Raw genomic sequence first — 27390 nt, 5'->3', positions numbered from 1 at the left:
CTCACGCGGCTGCTCCGCGCCCAGTTCGGCCCGGGTAGGCGACGCCCGTGGCCGGGCCGGCCCGGCCATGCCGCTGGAGGTGCAGGACGCGCTGTACGTGGCGCTGGAGCTGGCAATCGCCGCGCTGTCGGTGGCGGGCAACGTGCTGGTGTGCGCCGCGGTGGGCAAGTCGAGCGCGCTGCAGACGCCCACCAACTACTTCCTAGTGTCCCTGGCGGCGGCGGACGTGGCCGTGGGGCTGTTCGCCATCCCCTTTGCCATCACCATCAGCTTGGGCTTCTGCACTGACTTCCACAGCTGCCTCTTCCTCGCCTGCTTCGTGCTCGTGCTCACGCAGAGTTCCATCTTCAGCCTCTTGGCCGTGGCCGTCGACAGGTACCTGGCCGTCCGCGTCCCCCTCAGGTGAGGCGCGCGGCGTCCCCGACCCCGGGGCCCTGTTGCAGCCCCGCGATGACCGCCCGCTCCAGGCCAGGTTCCTGCCCTCAGGAACCCCAGACAGGCGAGGCTGAGGCGCGCGGGGCGCTCTGAGCTCCGGTTCCCCAGCCTGAAGGACTCCGGCCATCCCCAGAGACACGTGCGCCCGGGCTGCCATTCCCTCTCGGTTCCCGGCACCCAGAGAGGCCTCTGCACCCCCGGATGCGCGCGTCTCTTTAAGGGGACCTGCGTGGGGACAACACTAGAGGTTCCGGGGAGGGAGGTCCCCGGGCTCCCGCCCGCTGTGGAAACTACGGGAAAGCGCCACCCAGACGGGCGGGTGGAGGCCCGGGCGCAGGGTATTTGGTGATTGCATCTCCTCTTCTGCGGCAGAGCTGTTTCCTCCCACCTCTCACCCGCAGCCCACCTAGAGCGAGGCCGAGGTCCAGAGCAGCGGCCAGACGCGGCCCTGAGTGTTGGGGGTCCGGGAGGCCGGAGAGGTTCCAGGGCAAACTTTGGATGCAGGGACTTAGCATTGTCAGAGTGGACACTACTCACGACCCAACTTCAGAATGTACCTGCTGCAAAATGAGGGCTGGGCAGATCCGGGGGGGATGTACCAGTTAAAGTTGGGGGACGCTACGGTCCCTGCAGTCTTAATGGTGACTCAAATCACCTCCATTTACATTTATTTAGTTAGTGAGGATGATCAGCCCTGAGCTAACATTCATGCCCATCTTCCTCTACTTTATATGGGACGAAGCCAAGCGGTCTGGCCAGTGCTCCGCAGGGATCCAAACCCGCGAACCCTGGCCGCCAAAGCGCAGCGCGTGCCCGTAACCGCTGCGCCAGGGGGCTGGCTCCTCCATTTAAATTTTTTTTTTTTTTTTGAGGAAGATCAGCCCTGAGCTAACATCTGTGCCAATCTTCCTCTTTTTGCTAAGGAAGATCGGCCCTGAACTAACATCTATTGCTCATCCTCCTCTTTTTTTTCCCTTTTTCTCCCCAAAGCCCCAGTAGATAGTTGCATGTCGTAGTTGGACATCCTGCTAGTTGCTGTATGTGGGATGCCGCCTCAGCATGGCCGGACAAGCCGTGCATTGGTGTGCCCCTGGGATCTGAACCCCAGCTGCCAGTAGCAGAGTGCGCGCACTTAACTGCGAAGCCACCGGCCAGCCCCTCCATTTACTTTTAAAATGAGTTAAAGTGCTTCCCTGTTCGCCTAGAAGAGCAGCCTTAGAGCCTCATGCCATTGTGTAACTTGTTTATTCTCCGCTGCCCTGTCCCAGCAGGCTGGGAAAGTGCCACCAGGATTTCAGAATACTGGAGAATTTATGGGTTCTCTGTTTCTCCTGCAGTGAGAAAATGTAGGATTCAAGCGATGGAGGAAGCCAGCAACAGAGTGGAGCCCCAGGTGTAGCTAAGGAACAGATTCAAAGTTGAGAGCTGAGAACAGGAGTATCAGGGAACCTTAGGGCTTATTGAAAATATTTACTATCTTTGGTGCCTGGGCCCCTTGGGCCTTTCTTCTTTTTTGCTGAGGAAGATTTGCCCTGAGCTAACATCTGTGCCAGTCTTCTTCCAGTTTGTATGTGGGGCACTGCCACAGCAGGGGTGGTGAGTGGAGTAGGTCCGCGCCCAGGAACCCAACCCGCGAACCCGGGCCACGGAGGCGGAGCGCACAGAACTTTAACCACTCAGCCATGGGGCTGGTCACCCCTTTGGCATTTCTGAGTTGGGTGAGCTTGGGATCTCTTTGGGTTTGGAGCTGAGACAAGGAAACTGAGTCACAGGAGTAGGAAAGTAGGGAAGGAATTTATTGAGTGCTGACTATGTGCTAACTCTGTGAGGCAATTTATGTCCTCTAATCCTTGCAGTAACTCCAGAGGGTAGGTGCTGTTACCTGGGGCTTATAGATGAGGGGGTGGTGGCTCAGGGAGATTAGCATCTTGCTCAGGATGGTGCCTCTGGAATGAGCGTTGGAGCCAGGACTTGGACTCAGAGCTGGCACCACATTCCCACTGTTTCATCAGACCATCTTGTGGGGCTGTGTGTGGCATCAGTGTTTGGGATGTGGGCAGAAAACGTACTGCCATTTCTGGAAGCAGACCTTCCTGCAGTAAATTGGTGGTTGTAAGGGAAATGTGTTTGAGGGAATTGACCGGGAGAATGTTCCTGGAGCCTTTTTAGCAGGTAGACGTGTTGAGCCTGGTCCCTGTAGGTTGTGTCCTGGTTCCCAACAGGAAGGGGAACCTTCTGCTTGGTGGGGCTGTGAGCCTGATCTGTGTGTCTAGGCCTTTCTACATGCTGCTGCCCTTGGCGTCTGACCAGGAGGCCTCAGGCATCCCATCCGGTGTGACAGAGCCCAGGGATTTCCGAGGCTTGGGGTGGCACGGCACACTCTTCTCTCTCTTAAGGGTCCCTTTCCTGCCTTTTGGTCCTCATGTTGGTTACTTGATGGCCTTTTGGCCTGTCTGCATCCAGCAGGCAGTCACAAGCCCCAGCCTGAGTTGCCCATCTAAGATAAGCCCCTTGGGCTTGCCCGTGGCAGAGGTCCAAAGAGACCCCAGCTCAATGGGAGTTACTGGAAGAATCTCCTGTGCCCCATGGAGCAGGAAGTTCCATAAAAGTTTAAATCTGTTAGTTTTTGTCCTGTTTTGTGCTGGGCGGGGTCTTGAAAAAAATGGGTGTGGGTGTGTTAAGGGGAAAGAAATGTGAATCACGGGCCTCTAACTTCTCCTTTGCATTTGCTAGGGACAGGAGGGTGAGATGTAGCAGTAGGGAAGGAAGAACGCTCTGTGGAAAGTCACCATGAAGTTTATCCCACCTCTGTCCTCCTGGCCTGCCCACAAGGTTCAGAGGTCTGGAAGCGGTGTGTGCAAGCAGCCCCATCTCCCCATCCCAGGAAGGTATGGGCATCTGATCTGCCCCGGCACCAAGCCCCACCCTGGTGGGCTGGAGAGGTGTACTGGTCCTCCCGGCTCCTGAGCCCTCCTGGGGGCTGGCGCCTGAGGCTCACCTTCTTCCCTCAGCTGTTTAGCACTTCCTTCTTCTGAGGAAGATGGCTCCCTGTAAGCAGGCTAAACTGCAGATTATAAGGCCCCACTGGACACTACTGAGTCAGAATTTCTGGGGTGGGGTATGTGTGGGATTCCAGTATCATATCTTTAACCAAGGACTCCTGGTCACACCAAAGTTTGAGAACCCTCCTGGAGTCAGGGAGACTTGAGGCCCCCCCTTCACTTTAATGACATGGGCCAGGGGCCAGCTCTGACTTAGCTCTGAGGCCCTCCTTGGGGTCCTGGAACTGCAGGTGGGAGTAAAGTTGGCAGTGTCCTGTTTGGGAGGTGTCTCCCCTCCAAAGGCAAGCAATAACGAAGGTAAGGTCCAAAGAATGAGGGCCAGAAGCCCAGGCATGCCTCTTACCTGGGCAAAACAGTCCTTGGACTTGCCCTTGGTTCCATCCAGTTCAGTGGTGCGGCGGGCTCGGAAGGCATTTGTGCCCCAAGGCTCTGAGTGAGGCCCGTGTGGTCAGCTGTGAGCACAGCTCAAGGCCGCAGAGGCTGCAGTTCCCACCTGCCACCCAGCTGCCAAGATGTTTACTAACGTGGGGAAGGTTACAGTGCAGAAGGAAAGGGGAGCCCTGGGGTGATGATAGGCACAAAAATGACAGCTTTGGCCGGACTTGAAAAGGAGTGTCTGCTCACATCAGGTACTGCCCTTGGCCTTCAGAGTGAGGGGTGTCCACAACAGAAGCAAGTCCACTTCCTCTAGTTCAACTCCACTCAGTTTCTGACGTTGGCCCTGGCAGACTGGTGCCATCAGGAGTGGGCAGTGATGAGGGGGGCAGATGCACACAGCAGGGCCGGGTCTGCAGGCTCCCTGGCTGTGGGAGGTGGAGTGTGCCAGTGGCCAGAGTGTGTCTGGGCACAGCTGCTCCTTGGCTCTCACTTCACCCTCAGGCTGTTTCCAGTGGGAAACTTCCTCCTCTCTAATCTAATCCTGTTCCCCTTCATGCCACACCCCCAGCCGAGGGGGGGGGGACCTATGTGATTCACCTCTGTCTGGGGGCCTTCCCTACCCTGCTCCTGGACTCAGTTTCCCCAGCACTGTGGTCTTGAGTCTCCAGTAGGCCAAAGGCCAGCTGTTTTCCCAGTGAAGCTGAAGGAGCGTGGTTCCCACAGAGTGTCTGGTTGGCTTGATCAATCAACAGAATGGAAGGGGGTATGTTTGTTTGACCTGTCCATGGACCCTGACCCTGTCACCTTCCCTGCCCCCTTTGCCACATGGAGGCTTTTTCTTGGTGTGTCACATGTCTGGTCTGTGAGGTAGGTATTAAAGACTTCTTAGCAAGACTTTGTGCCTTGGGTGAAAATGTGGCCTCCACTTAGCTCCTTTTAGCTGACTAAACTATAGGGTGGGAGTTGGCAGGGGATTCTGAGTGTTTTTTCAAAACTTTTTTTCTTTAAAGATTTTATTGATTTATTTTTTCCCCCCCAAAGCCCCAGTAGATAGTTGTATGTCATAGCTACACATCCTTCTAGTTGCTGTATGTGGGACACGGCCTCAGCATGGCCGGAGAAGCGAGGCCGGAGAAGCAGTGCGTTGGTGCGCGCCCGGGATCCGAACCCGGGCCGCCAGCAGCAGAGCACGCGCACTTAACCGCTAAGCCACGGGGCCGGCCCTGTTTTTTTTCAATTGAGCTGTAATTCTCATATGATAAAATTCATCTTGAATGTTGTTTTGAAATAAAGCTAGAAAAGATTTTCAGCTCTGGGTCCTACCCCTCCAGCCTTCCCAAAGACTCCCCTCCTTGGGTTCTCCCTTCTTCCACGTCAGTGTTATCTTTCTCCTCCAGATCATTCCCATTGTAGTGGGTTGAATGGTGGCCTCCCAAAAAGATGTCCATGTTCTAATCCCCAGAACCTGTGAATATTACCTTATATGGGAAAAGAATGAATATTACCTTATATGGATCTTGAGAGAAGGAGCTTATCCTGGGTTACCTGGTAGCCCCTAAATGCAATCACATCCTTATAAAATAGACATGCAGAGAGAAAGGAGAAGGCTGTGTGAAGATGGAGGCAGAGCCTGGACTGATGCGGCTGCAGCCACGGGATGCTGGGGCAGCCACCAGAAGCTGGAAGAAGCAGGGAACCGATTCTCCCCTAGAGCCTCTGGAGGGAGTGTGGCCCTGCTGACACCTTGATTTCAGGCTTCTGGCCTCCAGAACTGTGAGAGAATAAATATTTTAAGCCACCAGGTTTGGGACACTTTGTTACAGTAGCCTCAGGAAACTACCATTAATATATGAATATGCTTAAATCAACTCTCTTCAACCACACACCCCCTCCACTTACTGGTTCATTCCTGTCTCCCAGTAAATGTCTCCAAGTCATCCAGTGTCACTGCCTCCACTTCCGTTGTCACCACAGTGTCACTGAATTGCTCCTCTCAGGTCACCTCTGCAATGCCCCCCTTTGGTCCAATCTGATGGTCACTTCTTGGACCTCATCACACATGTCCTCTCAGCAGCTCTCAACCAGCTCCTGCTGGGCCACCTGGAGCCCCCCACCTCATCTCCTACTCTCCTGTAACCATTATCCACATAGCTGCCAAGGAGAATGATTTGAAACTAAGTCAGATCACATCATTCCCCTGCTTAAAGCTGTGCAGTGGCACCTAGAGTAAAATCCAAATGTCCCACTCTGGCCTCAGGGCCCTGCATGATCTGTCTTCTGCCCACTCCATCTTGCATCCCTCCCTACCTTGCTCACCACAGTGCAGCTACACCGGCCCACGTTCTTTCCCTGAACACAGTCTTTGCACTGCCTCTCCTCACTTAGGCCATCTGAAGAGGCTTCTCTCAGCCACTGCATTGATTTATCACTGACTCTATCATTAAATTATGTCTTTACTTGGTTACAGTCTCTTTCCACCCAGAGCGTGAACTCTGTGAGGGGAAGGGCTTGGCCTTATATACCAGGACCCAGTACTCAGCATGATGCCTGGCATGGAGTAGGGACCCACATTTTGGATAAATACATGAGTGACTGGGTGAAAAGAGTATGTGTTAGGGTGTGTCATGCCTGGGGGGACTATGCAAAAAAGATGGGAGGGAGGGAGGGTCCAAGATGGCAGATACCAGTAACGAGCAGAGCCCTCTGGTGAAATGATGTCATAAAAAAGATGGTCCAATAAGTTTTAATGAAGAAAAGAGGGGGAAACCATCTTCTGAAAGGATGTCTCACAGACCTGAGGGAGAATGGGGTGGAGAGGCACTCAGAAAGCTGGCAGGTGCTGTGGGTGAGGGCTGGCCTGAGGACAGTGGCTGCAGACCCTTGGGGCACAGCCCGCAGGTCCTGGCTCTTATGCACAGTCCTGGGGCCATCCTGTTACCTACAGAAGGGAAGATGGCTCTGAGGACTGGAGAAAAAGTCACCTGGGACTCCGGGAAGAGAGACTTCGGTGCTACACTGCCTTTATCTACCCTCTGTTAGCATACCCTCCTCTCAACTCCACCTCCTAGCCTGGAACAATGACTTTAAACCAGCAGCAGGTGCTGCAGTTGGCTCCTGTCCAAGCCCATGCCTATAAGGGCTAATGGGAACCTCCAGCCTGTCCAGGAGCTTGCTCCTGGGCAGGTAAGTTCCCCACTGGGCACACATGTGCCCAGGCTGAAGCTGAGGTCTGGTCTATTCTAATTAGTTAGGCCCTCAAGAACCGTCTCAGAACCAGGTTGGAACGGGGGTAATCAAATCTGGAGGATACCTAGAGGTCCTCCTCTCGCTGGGGGTAGAGTCCAACCAGTTGGATGGTCATCCAGGAGCACCTGAGAGCTGCACGTTAGGGAGGAGAAACTTGTCTTCCTGCAAGGAAGTGGAGCCTGTGAGCACTCAGCGTCGTGGATGGGAGCACAGGGTTTCCCCTGAAGGGTGAGGGAAGGAGGATCTGCCTGGCCACCTTGAGCCTGCTCTGGGACTGTGGCCTGGAGCTGCACCCAGAAGGCAGTGGGAGCCCCATGTGACAAGGAGCTCCTCTGCAGATCAGGCTGCAGCCTGTACTGCTCTGTGTGCCTGGAGGGGTGGCAAGCCTGCCCTAGTGCAGCAATGGCAGGGAAATAGTGTCTGGCTTTGCATCTCAGCAGTATCAGCAGCGTTTCCACAGAATTCTGAAAAGCACAGGTGGTTGCCTGATCATCTGGAGAACCTCTGTGTGTAAAGGGACAAAAATTAACATTTTCACCTGACAGATGATGTGCTACTTTCTCTGTGACTGTGCATGGGGTCTCTGGCCTCGTGGGGCCCTCCCTGCTGGGCACTGGCAGGATCAGTTACTCTGTGGGACCCAGTCTCTGTATCTCCTTCTTTTGATCTGTCAGCTTGTAATCACAGCATGGATGTATGCTGCAGGGACAAGTATGAGGAATTATGTCCTCAGCTACTCCGGACATCAGAATTTTTAATATTGTGAACAGCAGCCACTCTTTTGTAGCCTTTTCTGTATGCCTGGCATCTTACATGCCTAATCGCATTTAATCTTTATGACAACCTCATGGGGCAGATACTATTACCTTCCCCACTTCACAGATGAGAAAACCAAGGCTCACAGAGTTATGATTAGCCCAGGGTCACACAGAAGCTGGGACTGGGTGAGCCTGTCTTCCCAAGAGCCCTTAACCAGCATGTGAACAGCTGAAGGGAAAGGCTCCAAGCACCGTGGTCATCCAAAAACACAAAAACACCCCCTTGATGAGTCGTCCCTTCTGGCAGTGGATGAATGAGGACGCTAGCAAATTGTGATTGAGACCTTTTATTTTTTTATTTTTTTCCCCCAAAGCCCCAGTAGATAGTTGTATGCCATAGTTGCACATCCTTCTAGTTGCTGTATGTGGGACGTGGCCTCAGCATGGCCGGAGAAGTGGTGCGACGGTGCGCGCCCGGGATCCGAACCCGGGCCGCCAGCATCAGAGTGTGAGCACTTAACCGCTAAGCCACGAGGCCGGCCCATGTGATTGAGACCTTTTAAATATTACATGGGACAAAGAAGACTATAGCTAAATAGTAATATGGCTGAGAAAGTGGAAAGGGGTACCTTGGTCAGTGTGCATGAAATGTCACAGAATTTGATTAACAGCTACAAGGACCTGTAGAGGATCTCTTCTCGCCTCCTCGCTCCTAATGCTTCAGATTCATGACTGCCCTTCAGGAGTGGGGCTTAGACATGGTTATTCTCCCCTAAGGGCATTAACAGGTTGTGCTCTTATCTCTGAGGCTAACAGGCTGGAGACACTGCCATTGGCAGCAGGAACTTAATGGCAAATAGCAAATGTACCTTCTTTGAAAGAATTAAAGTTGAAAAGAGACTATCAGATGGCCTTCTAACTCAGTCTGGGCTGAGGGAAGGGAGGAGTGCTATTTCTAGGTTTGGAGTTTTGTGTGGGGGAGGAATGGGAGGAAAGAGCATCTTGAGCTAAGGTGGAGCATGTGGGCAGGAGCAGAGGGGGAGAGCTCCTCCAGTCCAGGCTTCTCAGCCTTAGGTGTGTGTGTTGAGGGGTTTGGAGAACAGGCAGATCAAAGAGGGCCTGGAGGCTCGCTAAGGAGTTTGGGTTTTGTCCTCAAGGCACTGCTAAGTCCAATGAAGGAGGCTTTTGTTTTTTTTGAGTTAGAAATTGACTAGTATGCACAGAAGTAAACATTCAAAAGTACAGACGGGGGCCGGCTCCGTGGCTTAGCAGTTAAGTGCGCGCGCTCTGATGCTGGCAGCCCGGGTTCGGATCCCGGGCGCGCCCCGAGGCACCACTTCTTCGTCCAACGCGAGGCCGAGTCCCACGTACAGCAACTAGAAGGATGTGAACCTATGACATACAACTATCTACTGGGGCTTTGGGGGGAAAAAAATGAATAAATAAAATCTTTAAAAAAAAAAAAAAGTACAGACGGGTACACAAGGGAAAGCGAAAGTCTCCCCTCCCTCGCCCCCCATCACTGGGGCAGCCCTCCTGGACCGTTTCTGTTGGTATTTCTTCCAAGGGTCACTCCAACCTCATTGGCGACACCTGGGTTTGTGCTGCCATCTTCAAACCAAATCTGTTGACTCTCTACCATGTAACAGGAGGACTGTGGCTCACACAAGCCCTCTTTCCTACCCTGCTCCTTCAAATTTTTGTTATATTTTGATTTTTTTCTGTGGATCATATTTCAGCCTTATTTCTAATTCCATCAATTGTAGGCAAGATCTGTTAACTGTCAAAAATGAGGAAGAATATACTGCCACCATCCCTTCCAGGTCTCTCACCTCCTGCTATCAACTGTACCATTACTTTCAGCACATTGCCTAATAGAGGTTTTACTTTCAAAAAGGTAATTCTTGCTATTGTAAAGAAATTGAAACTGTATAAAAGGGTAAACTGTGGAAAGTAAGCCAACCATCTCTGATCTCTGGTTTCCCAATTCGCCTATCAGAGGCAACCACTGTTTCTTGTGTTTTTTTCCTACAAAAATTATGTATTGAACATATATAATGTTATATAATACCATTACTTTCACATTGTCAAGGTTAATACCATTTACATTCTATTCTGTAACATAATAAAGTTTCTTGAACTTTGTAGAGTTTCTGAAAATTGGAAACCAATAAATAGCATTATAAAATTTTTTACCTGTATATTTCTTACCCCAGAATGGAGTAGTATGACTGGAGTAGAAAGTGCACTCCTGTCACTAAACCCATGCTTCTCAAGGAGATAGTTCTTATGAGCAGGTCAGATGGATTCTATTTTTAGGTGCTATCCATTGCTCAAAATTATGCCACATTTTAAGTCTGCTTCATGTTTGGATCATGAATTTCCCAGCTGGAAATTAAAAGAAACTTAAAGGAAGACCATGGCTTCCCTTACCCTTCTGATGATCCAGCTTCTTCATCATCGTCATTGCTGAATGTCCTAACATGCCTTCTAAGTGTGCTGCACAACTGTCGTGTTGTGACTTCCTTCATCGTACTCTTGGAGTTGTTCAACCATTTCTTGCATTCCATGTTTTCTTTCCTCTTTCTGGGATTCCATATTTGTTTGTTTTTATACACATCCTTAGGTAACTTTTTCAAGACACGGGAGATAAACTTTCTGGGTTCTTTGCCAAAGATGTTACTTCTCACACATGATTGGTAGTTTGACTGGATACAGTTCAGAAGTTTGAAGGCACTGCTCTAACACCCAGTGTTGCTCAAGAAGTCTGATGTGTATGTGATTCTTATTTGTAACTTGTATTTTCCTCTCTGGAAGCCTTTGGAATCATTTGCTTTTGCTTGGTGTTCTGATATTTCACAAGGTTGGGTCTAAATATTGACTTTCAGCTTTTCTCCTTTACTGGGGAAAGGTTCACTTCTAAGTGAACCTTTCCAATCTGAGGACAGGTTTGTCTTCAGCTCTGAAATTTTAAAAAAGAATATTTTTTTGATTTGTTTCCAATCTCCATTTACTCTATTCTTTCCTTCTGGGATTCTTAATAGATATATGGATACTTCCCCTCCTTGACTGATCTTTTGTCTCTTAAATGTACTCTTAAATGTAAGTTTCCAATACTTTGGCTTTTCATTCTCTCTGGAAGAGTTCTTTTTTCCCCCTAGTTCTTCTATTTTTTAAAAAAATTTTAGCATTCATATTTTTACTTTTGATTTAAGGTTAATAATTTTTGAACTTATTTTGAAAAACCTTTTTTGGACTCACATGGTTCAGATTCCTTCATGTAGCATAGAGTGATACAATCAAAACTCTTTGTTCCACCCCATCCTCCATCACTAGGTCTCAAGCTCCAGTTTGGGGAGAGGGTAGAAGGGTAAGGGGATAAGTGCCCAGCTCCATAGGAGATGGGGGGACAATGACTGGGTGGGTGAGGCAGCTCACAAAGCTGGTCCAAAGGCAGTCTTTCCCCTGATTTCTGTTCCTCTTCTAAATCCCATTCTGATACCTGCTGTCTGCTAGGCTAGAGCCTCTTGTCTTTGCCGTCCTTGTTTCTGATTTAGGGCTCCGTGCCCCATCCTCATGATCCTATCTGCCTTCTGGTTTCTAGAAACACATCAAAATCGCTGGTTTGCTGTTTTGTCACCCTCCACTTCTATTTTTGGGATGGTTATGAATTTATTTCCTTTTGTGTTTCTCTACTGTCATTTAAATGTGATTTTCTGAGAAGTGATAATTAGGTGGGACCTGAAAGGCCAATGTAGGATTTTAATCAGGATTTCGAGATGGTCAGGTTTGCATTATAAAACAGTCACTCTGGTGGACAGCAAGGAGAATGGATGAAGGGGACAAGATTATATAGGGTAGCCAGTTGTCATCCAGGTAAGAAGGAAGAATGCATGACTAGGGCAGAGGCCATGGAGATGGTGACAGAATCTAGAAATATTTGAGACATGTAAAACCCAAACTTCTACACCAGGGAAGGTTGATGTCTGATGCCAGCCAAGGGGTCTGGCAGAATTTGGAGCAGAGGGGCCACAGGTAAAGCCACATAGCCAACCAAAAAACCAGGACAGGAAAGAATCCTGAGAATCAAAGACGGGCCCTGGAACCACAATCAGTGAACAAGGACTAGAGACACGGCTGGTCAGGCCTAGGCGGGGTGGGACTTAGAGGTGTGAAATCTGCAGTGCCTAGTCAGCCCGAGTGACTGGCAAGTGTATCTATATTGACACCACATATTGAGTGGTGTGCTTGTGGCTGGAAGATGAGATCATAAGGGACAGGTTCAAGAGGACTTGCTGACTTGGTCAGATATTGGGCGTAAGGGAGGGAAGAGTCCAGGATGACTCTCAGATTTCTGGGCAGCTAGGTGGCACCATCCCAAAGACACGGGGGCTCTGAGAGAGCGTTGCATAGGTTATGTTTAAGATGCCTGCAGGTTGAGCAATGTAGTAGGTGGTTAAGTTTGGAAGCCGGGGAGTTTGGGGATGGTCAGTCCTTCCACCTGGCTCCGGACCCAGTTCCTCCTGTTTTGCGGGAGGCCAGCACTACTCATAACTCCCAGCCTCCTGTATGGCGGCCTCTCCATCTGCAGGCTCTTTCCCTTCGCTCTTGAGACATATTCAAGCTCCTCTCACTTCTCTCAGCCTCACCTTCTTTGGTTTACTGTTTTGCGCCAGTCCTACCACCCACAAACTTCCCAAAGCATCTTTCTGTATGTGACATCTTGGTTTCCAATGCTGATTTCAACACCACTGCCAAATCTGCTTTTTTAAATTTATTTATTTTATTATTATTATTATTTTTCTGTGTGAGGAAGATCAGCCCTGAGCTAACATCCCATGCCAATCCTTCTCTTTTTTGGCGAGGAAGATTGGCCCTGGGCTAACATCCATGCCCCTCTTCCTCCACTTTATATGGGACGCCGCCACAGCATGGCTTGACAAGTGGTGTGTCGGTGCGCACCTGGGATCCGAACCTGCGAACCCTCGGGCCACCGAAGTGGAGTGCACGCACTTAACTGCTATGCCACCGGGCCGGCCCCAAATCTTGCTTTTTTTAAAATGTAAAGAACTATAAAGCTTTATTGAAAGACATTACAGAACAGGTTCTGTCAGCTGCACTTCTTAAACCCTCCCTTCAATCCCTTACTTCTCTGCCTTATTCCAGGATGCCAGTCACCTATCTGGTCATTCTGCATCCATGCTTGCTCTTTTAGCCCATTCTTCACATAACAGAAATTTTCTAAATTGAAAACCTGGTTGTACCTCCTTCCTTTACCTAATACTCCCAGTGCCTTAGGATAAGGTCCCAACTCTCTCACTGGCTCTGGTCCCTTCTCCTCCAACCTCTTCCTCCTCCTCCCTCTCCTTTGTTTCTCTGTTCTGGCTTCTCAGGGCCTCCCTCAATTCCTGGAACTTACTGAGGTCAGGCCTTTGCACATGTTATTCTCTCTGCCTGAAATGTTCTTTATCTGCTGACTCTTCCTAATTTTCATGACACTCTCTCTGGGAAGCACCCAGGATTCCTTTGCAGCTCTCTGCATACTTGTAGCTATTTTCTTTATTATTTATAATTTGTTTCAAGTTGCCTTCCCTTCTCCATTATAAGCAGGGCTCATGTTGTTCCCTCATTATCTCCATTACTTGGTCCAGTTACTAGCTTGTGACATATTTAGGAATTGGCAGTATGCGTGTATATGCACATGCACGCACACGTGTCTTTGTGTGTAGGGGGCGTGCATGTGTGTACTGTGGGGGATTAGCCCTGATATGGATGGATGAGCCTGTTGCCTAGATATGAGCAGCCCGTGGAGGGTGTCCTCAGGATAGAGGGTGGAGGAAGAAGAGCCCCAAGGAGACTGAGAAGGAGAGGTAGGAGAAACTGAAGAGGCAGAGAAAAACTCACAAAACCAACAGGGAGATTTCAGTAGGGAGAGTTAGCACTGTTACAGAGGGCTACAACAGCTCCTCAATTTGGAGCTAAGTTTTCAGAAATCATTAGTTTTTTCAATAGCAGGGACTTTAAAAAATTACAAAACGAATGCAGTATATGCATGTGTGTGTGTACACATATATACATATGTAAGCACACACACACACTGCATTCGTTTTGTAATTTTTAAAAGTCCCTGGTATTAAAATATATACATATATACACACACACATACATATTTGTATCCATCTGACTGGTCTGTGGTTTCAGAATGAATCATTCTGAAGTAATGTATTTTTTTTGCACAACTTCCAAATTGCAAAACTAATACCATGAATTCCCATATACCCTTTCATTTAAATGTACAAATTGTTCATATTTTGCTACATTTGCTTTCTCTGTCTCATACACATACATACTCACAATTATACTCAGGAATTTTAATATTGATACAGCACAGTCTATAGTCAGATGTCCCCAATTATCCCAATCATGTTCTTTATAGTTTTTTTTTTAATCCAGGTTCCAGTAAAAGCTCATGCATGCATTTAACATGTTCCTTTTTGTTGTTAGTGCCATCGAGTCGATTCTAACTCCTAGCAGCCCTGTGTACAGCAGAGTGGAACCCTGTGCCATCTTTCTGCGCCATCCTCTCACCTTCTGGCGCTATTTCAGACAATGCTCTGCTGCTATTCAGAGGGTTTTTTCATGGCCAGTTTTTTCAGAAGTGCGTGGCCAGATCCTTCTTCCTAGTTTGTCTTAGTCTGGAAGCTCTGCTGAAACCTGTCCACCATGGGTGACCCTACTGGTATTTGAAATACTGGTGGCATAGCTTTCAGCATCACAGCAACATGAAGCTGCCACAGTATGACAACTGACAGACAGGCAGTGTGGTTCTTGTCCAGGACAGGAACCCGGGCCGCGGTGCTCAGAGCACTGAATCTTAACCATTAGACCCTGGCTTGTTCCTTTAGTTTTCTTTATTTTTTTTATTTTTTTTTTTAAAGATTTTGTTTATTTTATTTTTTCCCCCCAAAGCCCCAGTGGATAGTTGTGTGTCGTAGCTGCACATCCTTCTAGTTGCTGTATGTGGGACTCGGCCTCAGGATGAACGGAGAAGTGGTGCCTCGATGCGCACCCGGGATCCGAACCCGGGCCACCAGCATCGCAGCGCACGCACTTAACCACCAAGCCACAGGGCCGGCCCCCTTTAGTTTTCTTTAATCTGAAATAGTTCTTCAGCCTTAATTTTTTTTTTTTTTTCTGCTCTTTCAAGACATTAACATTTTTGAGGAGTCCAGGTTGTTTTGCAGGATGTTCCTTAATTTGAGTTTGGTTGTTTCCTTATGGTTAGAGTCAGATTAAACATTTTTGGTGGGAATACTCTCTACATGACGTTGTGTCCATTTTAGGCCATCACATAAGAAGGCATGCAATATGAATCTATCCCACTGTTGGTACGTTAAATCTGATCAGTTGGTTACGGCTGTGTCTGCCAGGACTTGTCATTGTAAAGGTATGTTTTCTCCATTGATGTTTCTTGCCTAAATCAGTTATTGCCATATAAAATGGTAATTTTCTTTTTTCTCATTCCTTCCACCTTCATCAGGTGGCATTCTTCTGTAAAGAAGAGGTTTACCTTTTCGCTGCTCTTCCTTAAATTATTTTTTTTTGATATCCGTATCGACTTATGGAATTTTATTTTCATTCAGTGTGTTGTAATCCATTCCTCTTGTTCATTTTGATGTCCAAATTTGGCCAATGGGAGCCCATTCAGGTTCACTTCTGTTTGAGTGTTCCCATCAATTTTTTGAGCACTTCCTTACTTTCTGGCACAGAAAGGTTTTTCAGGCTCATACTGTATTGTCTAGCTTTGGAATCAGCCATTTCTCCAACGAGCCCTGTTTCCTGTCAGTGGAGAATGGTATTTAGAAATCAAGATTTGGGTAGGTGTGCCCATTGCTACTGGAGCATCATTTCTTCTAGGCCCTCTCAATGAACAGACTAGATTTTTTTTTTAAATAATGAGTTGGAAGAATTGCTTACAGTAGCATGCCATCTAATTAATGAGTAGGAATGACCAGGTTAAGCAAATCACCATTTGGCAACTATCATACTAACAACTGGTTCAGGCAAGAATCATCAATAGGTGCTAAAACTCATTGGTGAAAGTTTGATGAGGAGCAAGATATTTACAAAGTCTCAAAGTATCTACCACAAGATACCTACTAATTACAAGGCGAAAAATAGTTACAGTGGAGAAATGTGGCAGACACCATGATAACCAAGTGATCAAAGTTAACATCACCACTAATGGGATATACCAATATGTGCCTCCTGATGTCTTCTTCTAACTGGTTGTTTGTGTATATGTTTTGACAATTAATGTTATATCTGAGGCAATGTGTTTTAACCCCAGCCATGGGAGGGTATTTTTTGGAGGAGAGGACAAGGTATCTTTCTCTGGTCTGGTTTCAGGCAGTGGCCCTTTCTCTCAGGAGCTCTTATTTCACGTGGAGATCAGAGTCTGGAGCCCAGCAACCTTGGGCTGTCTCCAGGTCCCAGGCAAAATATGAGACCAAAATGTGAGACTCACTAAAAAACAGTCTCGAAGTTGAACTCTGGGAGCCCTGGTCCTGGCCCCCACCCTCAATCTCAATGGGTTGAATCACGATCAGACCACTCTGGATTGCCTCTTCATGCCATAGTAAGCCGGTGGGGAGTGCTGCCAACTTTTTTCTGCTACCTGCATTCCTCATCCATGGTTTTTGGGTGACTATGAAGGACAGAGGCCATCTCTTCCAACTACCTTTACATGTGGCAGTGGGCTCAGCTCAGGCCTCAGCCAGGTCTACCACTGGGATTCAGAAATGTATGAACTTTTTTTTTTTTTTTAATTAATTTATTTATTTAATTTTTTCCCCCAAAGCTCCAGTAGATAGTTGTATGTCATAGCTGCACATCCTTCTAGTTGCTGTATGTGGGACACGGCCTCAGCATGGCCGGAGAAGCGGTGCTTCGGTGTGCGCCCGGGATCGAACGCGGGCCGCCAGCAGCGGAGCGCGCGCACTTAACCGCTAAGCCACAGGGCCGGCCCAGAAATGTATGAACTTGATGGAATAGATGAGAACCCCTCAGGAGTCAGAGTAGCTGAGGGTCCTGGCCTCCTCGGAAGAACTTAGCCTGAAGATAAGCTCTGGTGACCACAGCTTGTTATCTAGTGGGTAGCCAGGCACTGTCCTTTCCTTAGACTGCCCCGCAGGCTAGAGCTATGAACATCTCAGACTTTGGAGACAAGGCAGATTGCCCTCAATACATTTACCACGAATGGTAAACGAGAGACCTTCCCACTCCCAAACCTAAACTTCATATAAATAGAACCAAACAGTATGCACTCTTTTTTTTGTTTGTTTGTTTTTTTGAGGAAGACTAGCCCTGAGCTAATATCCGTTGCCAATCCTCCTCTTTTTGCTGAGGAAGACTGGCCCTGGGCTAACATCCATGACCATCTTCCTCTACTTTATATGTGACACCGCCACAGCATGGCTTAATAAGCGGTGCGTTGGTGCATGCTTGGGATCCGAACCTGTGAACCCCGGGCCGCCGAACCAGAGCAAGCACACTTAACTGCTATGCCACCGGGCCAGCCCCCCAGTATCCACCCTTTTTGTATAAGAATGGCTTTATTTGTTCCTTAAATGTTTGATAGAATTCATTAGTGAAGTCATCTGGATCTTGTTTTCTTTGTGAAAAGGCTTTTGGTTATGTATTCTTCAATTATCTATTCAATGCTATTCTGTGCTATTCAATTTTCTATTTCTTCTTCTGTCCATGACAACTTTTTAAAAACCCTGTTTGGTTCCATGAGAAATCTGAAAAATGGGAAGCAAATATTCAGCATAAAAAATTCTCTCTTATACAATGTCTTGTGAACTATAAGCTGAAACTCAAGACACATTCACGTACTCCATGCCTTGTTTTGTTTAGAGCTACCAAGTGAGTGCTAAAGGTGTGTATGTAATTAAGAACCCAAAGTTCTGTTCCTGTCTTATAAATTCAGGCTTTTATCCAACATTTGCTTGCCAGGCCCAGTGTAAGGTGTTTTGGATACAAGAAGACAGACTCTGCCATTAAAGAGTGCACAGTTGAGTGCAAGGCGACAGAAAATGTAGTTTTGTGGGAGGTTGGTGGGAGAGGTGCTATGGGAATCATGGGGTACCATGGGAGCACAGTGGTGTATTTCAGTACAAACGGGTCTGCTTCCATGTGAATTTCTGTAATGTGAACTAGTGCACATGTGATAGGTAAATAGGGGAAGGATGTTGGTACAATATAGACACTGCTTTGGTTCATCTATGATTTTGCCCAGGCAAAAGGAGCTGGAATAGTGGGAGTAGCATTACAGTCTTCAGCAGGAAGGGAAAAAACCCTCAGTTTGACTGCTGTGCAGCAGGAGCCCCTTTGGGCCCCCAGGAACAAGGAGGAAAAAAACCAGCGCCTTTACCTGGGCTTCCTCCCTCAAAAAGCCACATCCCAGCCTGTTGGTCTCAGCTGTGGCAGGCCATGTTGCCCTCGTGCCCCACTTAATAACAGTCCCCTAGCTCAGAACTCCTCTTTCATCTGCATTGTCTTGGCACCTATCAGCCTTGTTCTAATTAAAGTTTTGCCAGGATTTCCATTAGACTTTTTTGGTGCATTTTTAACATTCACTGTGACAGCCTCTAGCTCTGCTGAACTGCCTGTCTGGGTGGTCCAACTTATTTTTTTAGTGCTCTAGTTACAAAATTTTGTAGGTTTTGAGTGGTCTGTCCTAACCCCATTTTCATATAAGTCCTGTTATTACTCAAGTGCAATTTCTGAGAATATGATGTTTTCTAAGAATGTATAATTGTTTTATAGCAGAAATGTTTGTATTACAGAGGAATGAAACTTGTAAGCTAGACAGAACATAAAGAAAGTCTCTACACAGACAATAAACAATTTTAAGAAGCAGTGACAGAATTCCATGTGCATTTACTTAGCAATTTGCATTTATAAAGTGCTTTGTACACATTATAGCTGTGTTAAAAACCCCAGCAGAAGCATGGAAGGGGGTTCTGCAGCCACTATTATCTCCATTATTCTGATGCCAGAGCTCAGACTCTATCCAGTCCCTGGCTGGACTGGCCAGGCTCAATATCACTCCCCAGGGTAGCTGCCCTTGGGGATCTGCTAAACTAAGAGCACCCTGAGAACTGGGAATTCTGATTTCTAAGGCGGAGAAAGCAGCCTGGACTGAGCTGAAGGCTGCAGAGCCAGAGGAGGAGGAGACCTTGCCCCAGAAATAGGCCAGCACTTGTTATGCAGCATTTGGTGATTCCCTCTTTCATTACATAACCTCAGTGTTCACACTGTTCCCTTTTGTTGATTCCCTCCATGTGACTTATTCTATCAATCTCCTTAGCTAATGAGCCCCTTACATGGGGAATGGGTGGATCACAGACCAACTCTGTGAACAGCAGTGGGGCATAGCCACTTCCCAGAGTGTGGACTTGCCCAGAACACTCCTTTTGTGTGGGCTGGAATTGTTCCTGCTTGTTTTGAATAATAAAGCTGCCTAAGTTTTCTTTATTCATTTCTACATTGCCTTTCATTTACTTCTCCTACACTTGGGGCAGACGCCTGGCTTCCTTAGCCTTACTGCTGTGCTCGATGCCCTCCACAGCAGAGCAGTGACTGGCATAGGAGCAGATGTAGGAAAGGACACGGCCCCTGCCTTTCATCAGGAATGCTTTGGGGACACACACACACACATGGGGATGTTCTGAGAGCCACAGAGAGAAGGCGTGCAGTCCACAAGCAAGGGGTAGGGCCAGGGAGGCAGACAGGTATTCAGGGAACGGACAGAGGTACAGCTGGAAGTGGGAGATGAGAGGACATGGCAGGAGGTTACCAGAGCCTTCATGAGATGCCAGAGACCCCAGGGGTCATCCCTTCCAGCATCCTGCTCAGTGCAGGGACAGCTGTCTGCTTTCTAGAGCATCGCTGTCTCCTACACCATGCCTGGGTCCAGGCATGGGTCTCGTGGATACTGACTGTTGTACCAATATGGAGCTGGAGCTCCAGTGCTAAAAGTGCTTCTGTCTTTGGAGCCCACACTTCTCCTGTGGGCCTGGCTGTGTCCTCCAACAGAATAAAGAAAGTTCTCTGATTCCTTTAAAGGACTGCCTACCAAGAGGGGAGCAAAGGCCTCTTCCTCCAGTCTTCAATTCCCACGTGGCTGGCTCCATAGAGGGGGCTCCCTGGAACCAGCAAGCAGCTTTGGCAAGGGCAAATGTGTCTGGGGAAGAAAGTGAAACAGCTGACCCATGGCTGGGTAACTAGGCAGAGGGGGGAGCCTGGATTTGTGAGAAGAGTTGTAGGTTCCTGAGCAGGAAAATGACTGCTTTTGGCAAAACTGGAGTCAGATTAGATTGGGTTTGTGTCCTGACTGCAATTGAGGGGCAGCAGGCAAATAATTTAACCTGAGCCTCAGTTTTCACATCTGTAAACTGGAAATAGCAGCTCTGACCTCAAGAGGCATGGTTTGAGTGAGACGTGTAAGCTACGTAGCTTAGTGTCTCCCAGACTGGGTGCTTAGGCAGTGGAGGCTCTGTGTTACTGATGTTTGTACAGCTAGGGAAGCGAGTCTGCAGGCCTGTGTCTCTAAAATTTGGTGTTTGGTCATGTGATCTGAAGGCTGCTAGAATGGGCACTATCTGCCAGTTAGGAGGAAATTAGAAAGGGGATCTTGTTTTAGACAAAGAAATGGATGATGAACTTTTTCCCCCTTATTTTAAAGTTTCAAGTACCATTGGCATATTAAAGATAAAAATAGAGACGGAGGTTGGATATTTCAGCTTTAGCCAAGTATTTTCAGGTCATCAGAAAATAATTCAATTACAGTCATGCATTGCTTGACAATGGCGAGATGTTCTGAGAAATGCGTCGTTAGGCAATTTCATCGTTGTGCAAACACCATAGAGTATACTTACAGAAACCTAGATATCGGCTAGGCTATACCTAGGCTATATGGTACTAATCTTATGGGACCACTGTTGTATATGTGGTCTATTGTTGAGCACAATGTTATGTGGCATGTGACTATAATTTTCAACCCCACAATGCTCTATGTATCCCCTGGGCTAAGTGGACCCAAAATCCCACCTCACCTTTCCAAGCACTGTGCTCTCTGGGATATCACCAAATCCCTGTTCTCAACCTCTTCTCTGAACGTTCCCTCCACCACCTGGCCTTGACCAAGACCTGCCCCCTGCCCCCCTCAACACTGCTTCCCTTATTGCTGCTTACACCCTGGACCTTAGGTGGGGACTTGGGCTAGAGCTCTTTCTCTTGGTTCTCTCCACTCCTTCCCAGAGTAGTATCCCCTTCTCTCTTGCAGAAGACCTGAACCATTGAAGTTCTCGTTGTCCAAAAACACTGCCCCTCCCGCTCCTTGCTGCACTTCCCCTACTGCTGTCCTCATTCTTGTCAACTGCACCACTCGCCCAGCTTGAGTGTTCTGCACCCTGGTCTCAGTTCTTTCATCTCCTCAGTCTTGCACTCTTCCTCAGCCTCCACTCCCAGGGTCTGCACCTTGTCAACAACAAAAGCCGTACCACCCTCAAAACCACAGAGGCCATCCCACTACATTTTTCTAGCAAGCTCCCTTTTCTACTCCCTGAGACAACTCAAGCATCCTAGCCTTCTCTCCCTCAGGTGATGCCTTTCTTCACGCTTGTCTGAGGTAACAGCAGCTCTCAAAGGGGATGCTGCCCTATCTTCTCACCACCCAACCCTCACCTTTCCTTCATTTGCCCTGTTCTCCTTCTTCCTTCTGTCACAGTGGAGAACTGTCCCTCCAGAGGAGCCCTGGATTCCACATCCTCCAACCTCCTCAGATTCTTAGCTTCTTCAATAACCTTGCCATTTTTCTGCATCTTCTCTCTACTATCATTTCCATCAGGATACTAACATCCACTATTCTCTTGATCTTAATCTCCTTGCCACCCACTCTTCCCTTTAATACTGTTTCAATATTAATTAATTAAATATTAATACATGAGAGGGAAAAACCCTAGGAATCATCCTTGGTTCTTCATTTTCCTACATCCAATTCATCTTCACGACCTGCTGGTTCTAACTTGAAAGTATATATTTATTTGTACCATCTTTGCTATCACCCTGCTCCAAGTCAATGTTTTCTCTTGATTTAACCACCGAAATAGTTTCCTAACTGATCTGCTTTTCTTCTTGCTCCCCTAAAATTCAGTCTCCATACTACGAGCTTTTTAAAATATAAATCAGTGTCATTCCCCTGCTTAAAAGCCTTCAGTATTTTCCCACTGCACTTTGAATATCAAAATCCAGATTCCTTCCCGGGGCCTACAAGCTGGCCCCTGCACCTCATTTTAGGTTCATTCACATTTCCTTTTGCTTCTTTAGGAAAGTAAAATCCTTTCTTGTCTGAAGCCTTACACATTCTGTTCTCTCTGCCTGGAATGCTCTTCTACTTTTCAAATTTTCTACTCCTTCTTAACCTTTAGCTCTGCTTAGGAGGCCTTCCCTGACAGCCTAAGTCCAAGGTCTTCCTGTTTTTCTCTTACCTGCATCCTATTCATTTTGGTTTGGCCAAACTCATTTTGATGTGTAATTACACGTTTGTGTGTTTACTTATTTTCTGTCTCTTTCATTAGCTTTACAGCCTGTGAGGGCTGTGATTATGTTTCCAGTGCCTAGTAGAGTGCATGGTACAAAGGAAGAACTCTGAATGAAATAATGAACCAATAGGGAAGAAAGACTGAGGGGGATTCACAGAGAAAGCTGCTACCAGCTGCTCCTCTGATGGAATCAGCTGCTTTTCCTTATCTAAGACAATTTAGCATGAAATTAGTTTTTCACATGTGCAGGATCCAGCAGTTTTAAGTTCAGATGTGGGTGGATTCCAGTTGTTGTTTTGAACTCTAGTGGGAAGCTATCCACTATGATCCCTCCGTGTACAGAGTACTCCATGTCTAATATTGCTTAAAAAAAAAGTCAAGTAAAATCAGAAGCAGCATAATGGGATGCAAGGAACACAGGCCTGAGAGTTCCAACTTAGCTTTGGTCTTTGGTTTGTATGTTGCCTTTGTTACTCAAAGACTTTGTATTTCTGTTTCCTCATTTGTAAAATAAGAGAGGTTGGACTAGAAGAGATAAAAGTCCCTTCCAGTTGGTATGAGTATACTTTTAGCTATAGGTAACAGTGGCTTTAAGCAATCAAGACATTTAATTATCTCTTGAACTAGAATATGGAGCCATGATGGTTCCAGGGCTGGTGTAGTGGTTCAAAGTTGTTATCAAGAACCTGGGCTTTCCTTTCTTCTGCTCTGCCATTCGCTTTGTCTTCAGGCTTGTCCCTCATGGTCACAAGATGGCTGTAGCAGCTCTAGACATCAAAGCCTCCCATAAGAGCATCAAAAGCAGAAAGGGATGGACATGGGGAAGAGCTCTCCTCATGGGTCTTTCTCCTTTTATCAAGAAGTAAACTCTTTCCTGGAAGTACCCTAGCAGACTTCCCTTTGTCTCACTGGCCAAAACCACCTCACCTATCCACCCCAGACCATTACTGACAAGAGAATTTGCTTCCCCTAAATATAATTCATCCCTCAGGGCTGGCCTGTATTCAACTGTACTCAATTCAATACAGTTGACTCCTGTGAAAAACAGGAATAAGGGGAGGGCTGATGAGGAGGTTGCCTCATGGATCTAAAGTCCTGTGATTCTAAGTGCTTGCCCTTTAGGAGGCTGCCTTGTTATCTTGCAGGGACTAATTGCATTCTTCGCATCTCCAGCAAGGCAATGGCCAGGAATAGCATTTTTTTAAGGAATGGCTTTACATTCCTGAATGAGGAGGGAAGCAGAAAGGGTTTGGAAATTGATGGATTTATTGGCCGAAAAAAATTCATTGAGCCACTGAGCCCAGCAGGTCATCTACAGTAAAGGCCCTACAACTGAGCTGCCTATTGCTGAGAGCTGCCTTCGTAGGGAGCAGAAAAGATCAGGGATCACTGTCAATTAAAAGGCAAGATCTCACTTAACTTCCTCAGCAAACTACCAGTTCTCTTGCCTGTCCAGGCCACAGCATCATGTATTCCTAATAAGTAGAATCTTGTTTTAAAGCAGTTTAATAACAAATCAGATAACAAATAAGGAATGTATTCATAATGGCCATATTATTAAAAACCTACTATGTGCCAGGCACTGTGCTAGGTCCCAGGGATATGGGTACAAAGAATAAGGTCCCAGTCTTTAAGAGGTTGACATTCTAGTTGAGGGGAAAACACATGTAACAGATCAACAAGCTCTACGACTGATGTGTGTATGGGGCCAGGAAGTGGGAGTGGCCACCTCTGCCTGAGCGGTGATCAGGAAAGGGGGTGAGCCTTGAAACAGGAACAGGTATTCTGTCCAATCTTGAGAGCAGCATGAGCCAGGAGGGAGCTATTGGTTGAGAATGGTAGGCACTGGGTATGTGGGGCTGAGGGCTGGAGGGCTCTGTGGGCCGTGCTGAGAAGTATGGGCTTTATTCTGCAGGCAAAGGAAATTGGACACTTTCCATAGACAAGTCTTAAGGTAATGTGTATCAAATTATTTCTCAATTTTCCTCCCAGAGGTTAAGGAAAGATTTTATTTCATTTACTCCATACATTACATTGAATACATATTATGGACCAGTTATTAATAGTCAAGTTTACAGCTTTGCTATAAAACTATATGTGGACTAATTTACAGCAAAATGTCTAAAATGTATATAATGATTTCTAGTGATTTTAAGTAAGATTTAATAGTTTAAAATTACTAAAAAAAATTTGTTTAATATTTGCTAAGTTATTTCCCAATTTTTAACAACTTTGCTGCCAGCAAAGACAGGGATGTTGCCAGAACTCTTGCTCTCCAGTTTATAGAGGTATTCAGGGATGATTCTTCCCACAGTATGAGGCAAACCTCTTGTGTATCTGTGGGAGACCCGAGGATTCTTGCCCAGAGCCACCATGTAGTGCCGCCTGACTCCAGAGAGCTCTAGTCCTCACCTCCTCAGGCTTTTGTTCAAGTGTCACCTTATCAATGAAACCTCCCCTGACTGACGTCTGTAAATCTACAGTCCCTGCCAGTCCTGATCTTCCTTACTCTGCTTTTTCTTTTTTTGTACTGCACATATCTCCTTCTAACATATCATATAATTTACTAACTTATGTTTGTTGTTTATTATCTGTCTCCTCCTACTACAATTAAGTCCCTTAAAAGCAAGAATCTTTGTGTGTTCTGTTCACTGGTGTATCTCAACCACCTAGAACAGTGCCTTATAGAAGACCTAGACTCAAAGGTCAGTACCTGGGTAATTAGAAACCACCCTTTGAGACTTCTCCACTTGTCCTTATTGACTATGACTTGTCACTAAACAGAAGTGAGTTACTGAGAACAAAAATCTTATTGAACTTTTAGAGCAAAGCTGTTCATACCTGTGTGCATGTCTTTAGTGTGGAGGGTAAAAGGTCATGGTGCCCTTTGAGGGTGAACCTTAGAGGTTGTTAAGGGTAAAGGCCATGGAACAAAAGCAGAGGTGGGGGGTCTCAGACCCTGGTTGCAGACTACTGTAAACTGACGATAACATATGATGTTCTTTTGACCAGGTATAAGAGTTTGGTCACCGGGACCCGAGCGAGAGGAGTCATTGCTGTCCTATGGGTCCTTGCCTTTGGCATTGGACTGACCCCGTTCCTGGGGTGGAATAGTAAAGACAGTGCCACCAACAACTGCACAGAGCCCTGGGATGGAACCACCAATGAAAGCTGCTGCCTTGTGAAGTGTCTTTTTGAGAATGTGGTCCCCATGAGCTACATGGTATACTTCAATTTCTTTGGGTGTGTCCTGCCCCCACTGCTCATAATGCTGGTGATCTACATCAAGATCTTCATGGTGGCCTGCAGGCAGCTTCAGCGCACTGAGCTGATGGACCACTCAAGGACCATCCTTCAGCGGGAAATCCATGCGGCCAAGTCCCTGGCCTTGATCGTTGGGATTTTTGCTCTGTGCTGGCTACCAGTACATGCCATCAACTGTGTCACTCTTTTTCAGCCAGCTCAGGGTAAGGAAAAGCCCAAGTGGGCAATGAACACAGCCATTCTCCTGTCACATGCCAACTCAGTTGTCAATCCCATTGTCTATGCCTACCGGAACCGAGACTTCCGCTATACCTTTCACAAAATCATCTCCAGGTATGTTCTCTGCCAGACAGATGATGTCCTCAAGAGTGGGAATGGGCACGTCGGGGCACAGCCTGCTCTCAGTGTGGGCCTATGACCTAGACTCTGGCCTCTTCGAAGAGAAGGCACAAATTCACAATAAACAAAGGGACAGGACATGACTGGATGATTCTCATTGTGAAAGACAGCCACACCTCACAAGCATATGGGTTGCCTCTTTTGAGCACTTCCTGGAGTTACCACATATCTAGTCAATATGTATATGTTATTAGTAGGCTCCAAGGGTTGACAAATGTTATTTATGGTTCTGTCTGGCTGCTCTTACTATGTGTATGATGCTGACAGCTTGAATGGATTGTAAAAGACAGTTTTGTTTTTTAGGAGTCGGCCTCTTTCATGGTAGAAAATGACTGAAACTATTTTGCTGTGAAACACTGTGAACTATTATAATACAAATATTTAACTTAGAGGCAATGGAAAAATAAAAGTTGGACATACTAAAAATATATACTTGTTCCTAGGAAGGTGACCAGGAAAATTAAAAGTATAATTCTTCATTCTAGAAACTGCCATGTTAATTTACAGAAATAACTTAGGGGAATCTCATAAATCCTTAAGTAGAATATCATCAGATAACAATTTTGGTAACATTCTTTTCCATATACAACAAACTACTTTCGACGAAGAAACTGAAGAAATGGGATCCCTCCTCTGCCAGATTCCATGTCCTCCTTCTAGAACTAGGTAGTGAATTTTACTTCTCTCCCATGTTCAAGTTTGGTCAAGTTGCTGGAACCCAAAGTGTGAAAATTTTATTAAGTAAAATTATATAATTGTGTTATGTATATAAGTGAAATAAAAATAAAACTTAAAAAACAACAAGCTTGGGATGTTGCATTGGCTTGTCATACAGAACTGCATCTACCTTCTTCTTTTTTTTTTTTTTTTGCTGAGAAAGTTTAGCCCTGAGCTAACATCTGTGCCAGTCTTCCTCTATTTTATTTATTTTTAAATTTTTAATTTATTTATTTGTTCCCCCAAAGCCCCAGTAGATTCCTCTATTTTATATGTGGGTTGCCGCCACAGCATGACTGATGATTGGTATAGATCCGCGCCCAAGATCCGAACCTGTGAACCCAGGCTGCCAAAGCGGAGCACGCCGAACTTAACCAGTAGGCCACGAGGCTGGCTCCTGCATCTACCTTCTATTCTTTATCCTGAAGACTGCTTAAAAAAATAAGTTTAGGGCCGGCCCCATGGCTTGGAGGTTAAGTGCGCGCGCTCTGCTGCTGGCGGCCCAGGTTCGGATCCCAGGTG

At 46.9% G+C, this 27390-nt stretch overlaps 1 protein-coding gene across 2 annotated transcripts; it reads left to right on the top strand.

Moving 5' to 3' along the window:
* Nucleotides 1–26955, top strand: ADORA2B (adenosine A2b receptor). 2 transcript variants are annotated; one of them, XM_087440366.1, is made up of 4 exons: nt 273–402; nt 3169–3323; nt 24404–24442; nt 25501–26955. In XM_087440366.1, the coding sequence occupies exons 2-4, from the start codon at nt 3226–3228 to the stop codon at nt 26168–26170; spliced, it is 807 nt and encodes a 268-aa protein (XP_087296492.1). In that variant the 5' UTR covers nt 273–402; nt 3169–3225; the 3' UTR covers nt 26171–26955. The 2 variants fall into 2 exon arrangements, with proteins under 2 accessions (XP_004433083.1, XP_087296492.1); XM_004433026.3 differs by lacking the exons at nt 3169–3323; nt 24404–24442 and having other exon boundaries at nt 1–402.
* Nucleotides 26956–27390: the final 435 nt, after the last annotated feature.

Source organism: Ceratotherium simum, chromosome 16 (genome assembly GCF_057802395.1).
Source record: "Ceratotherium simum simum isolate JZ-2026a chromosome 16, ASM5780239v1, whole genome shotgun sequence".
NCBI lineage: Eukaryota > Metazoa > Chordata > Mammalia > Perissodactyla > Rhinocerotidae > Ceratotherium > Ceratotherium simum.
The sequence above is the reverse complement of the archived record's forward strand: the minus strand, read 5'-3'. Positions and strand labels throughout refer to the sequence as shown.

Excerpts from the sequence above, each read along its gene's own strand:
- ADORA2B (XM_004433026.3), top strand. The coding sequence starts at position 68 with ATGCCGCTGGAGGTGCAGGACGCGCTGTACGTGGCGCTGGAGCTGGCA. Across the intron at positions 403-25,500 it reads GCCGTCCGCGTCCCCCTCAG|GTATAAGAGTTTGGTCACCG; the intron begins GTGAGGCGCGCG and ends TCTTTTGACCAG.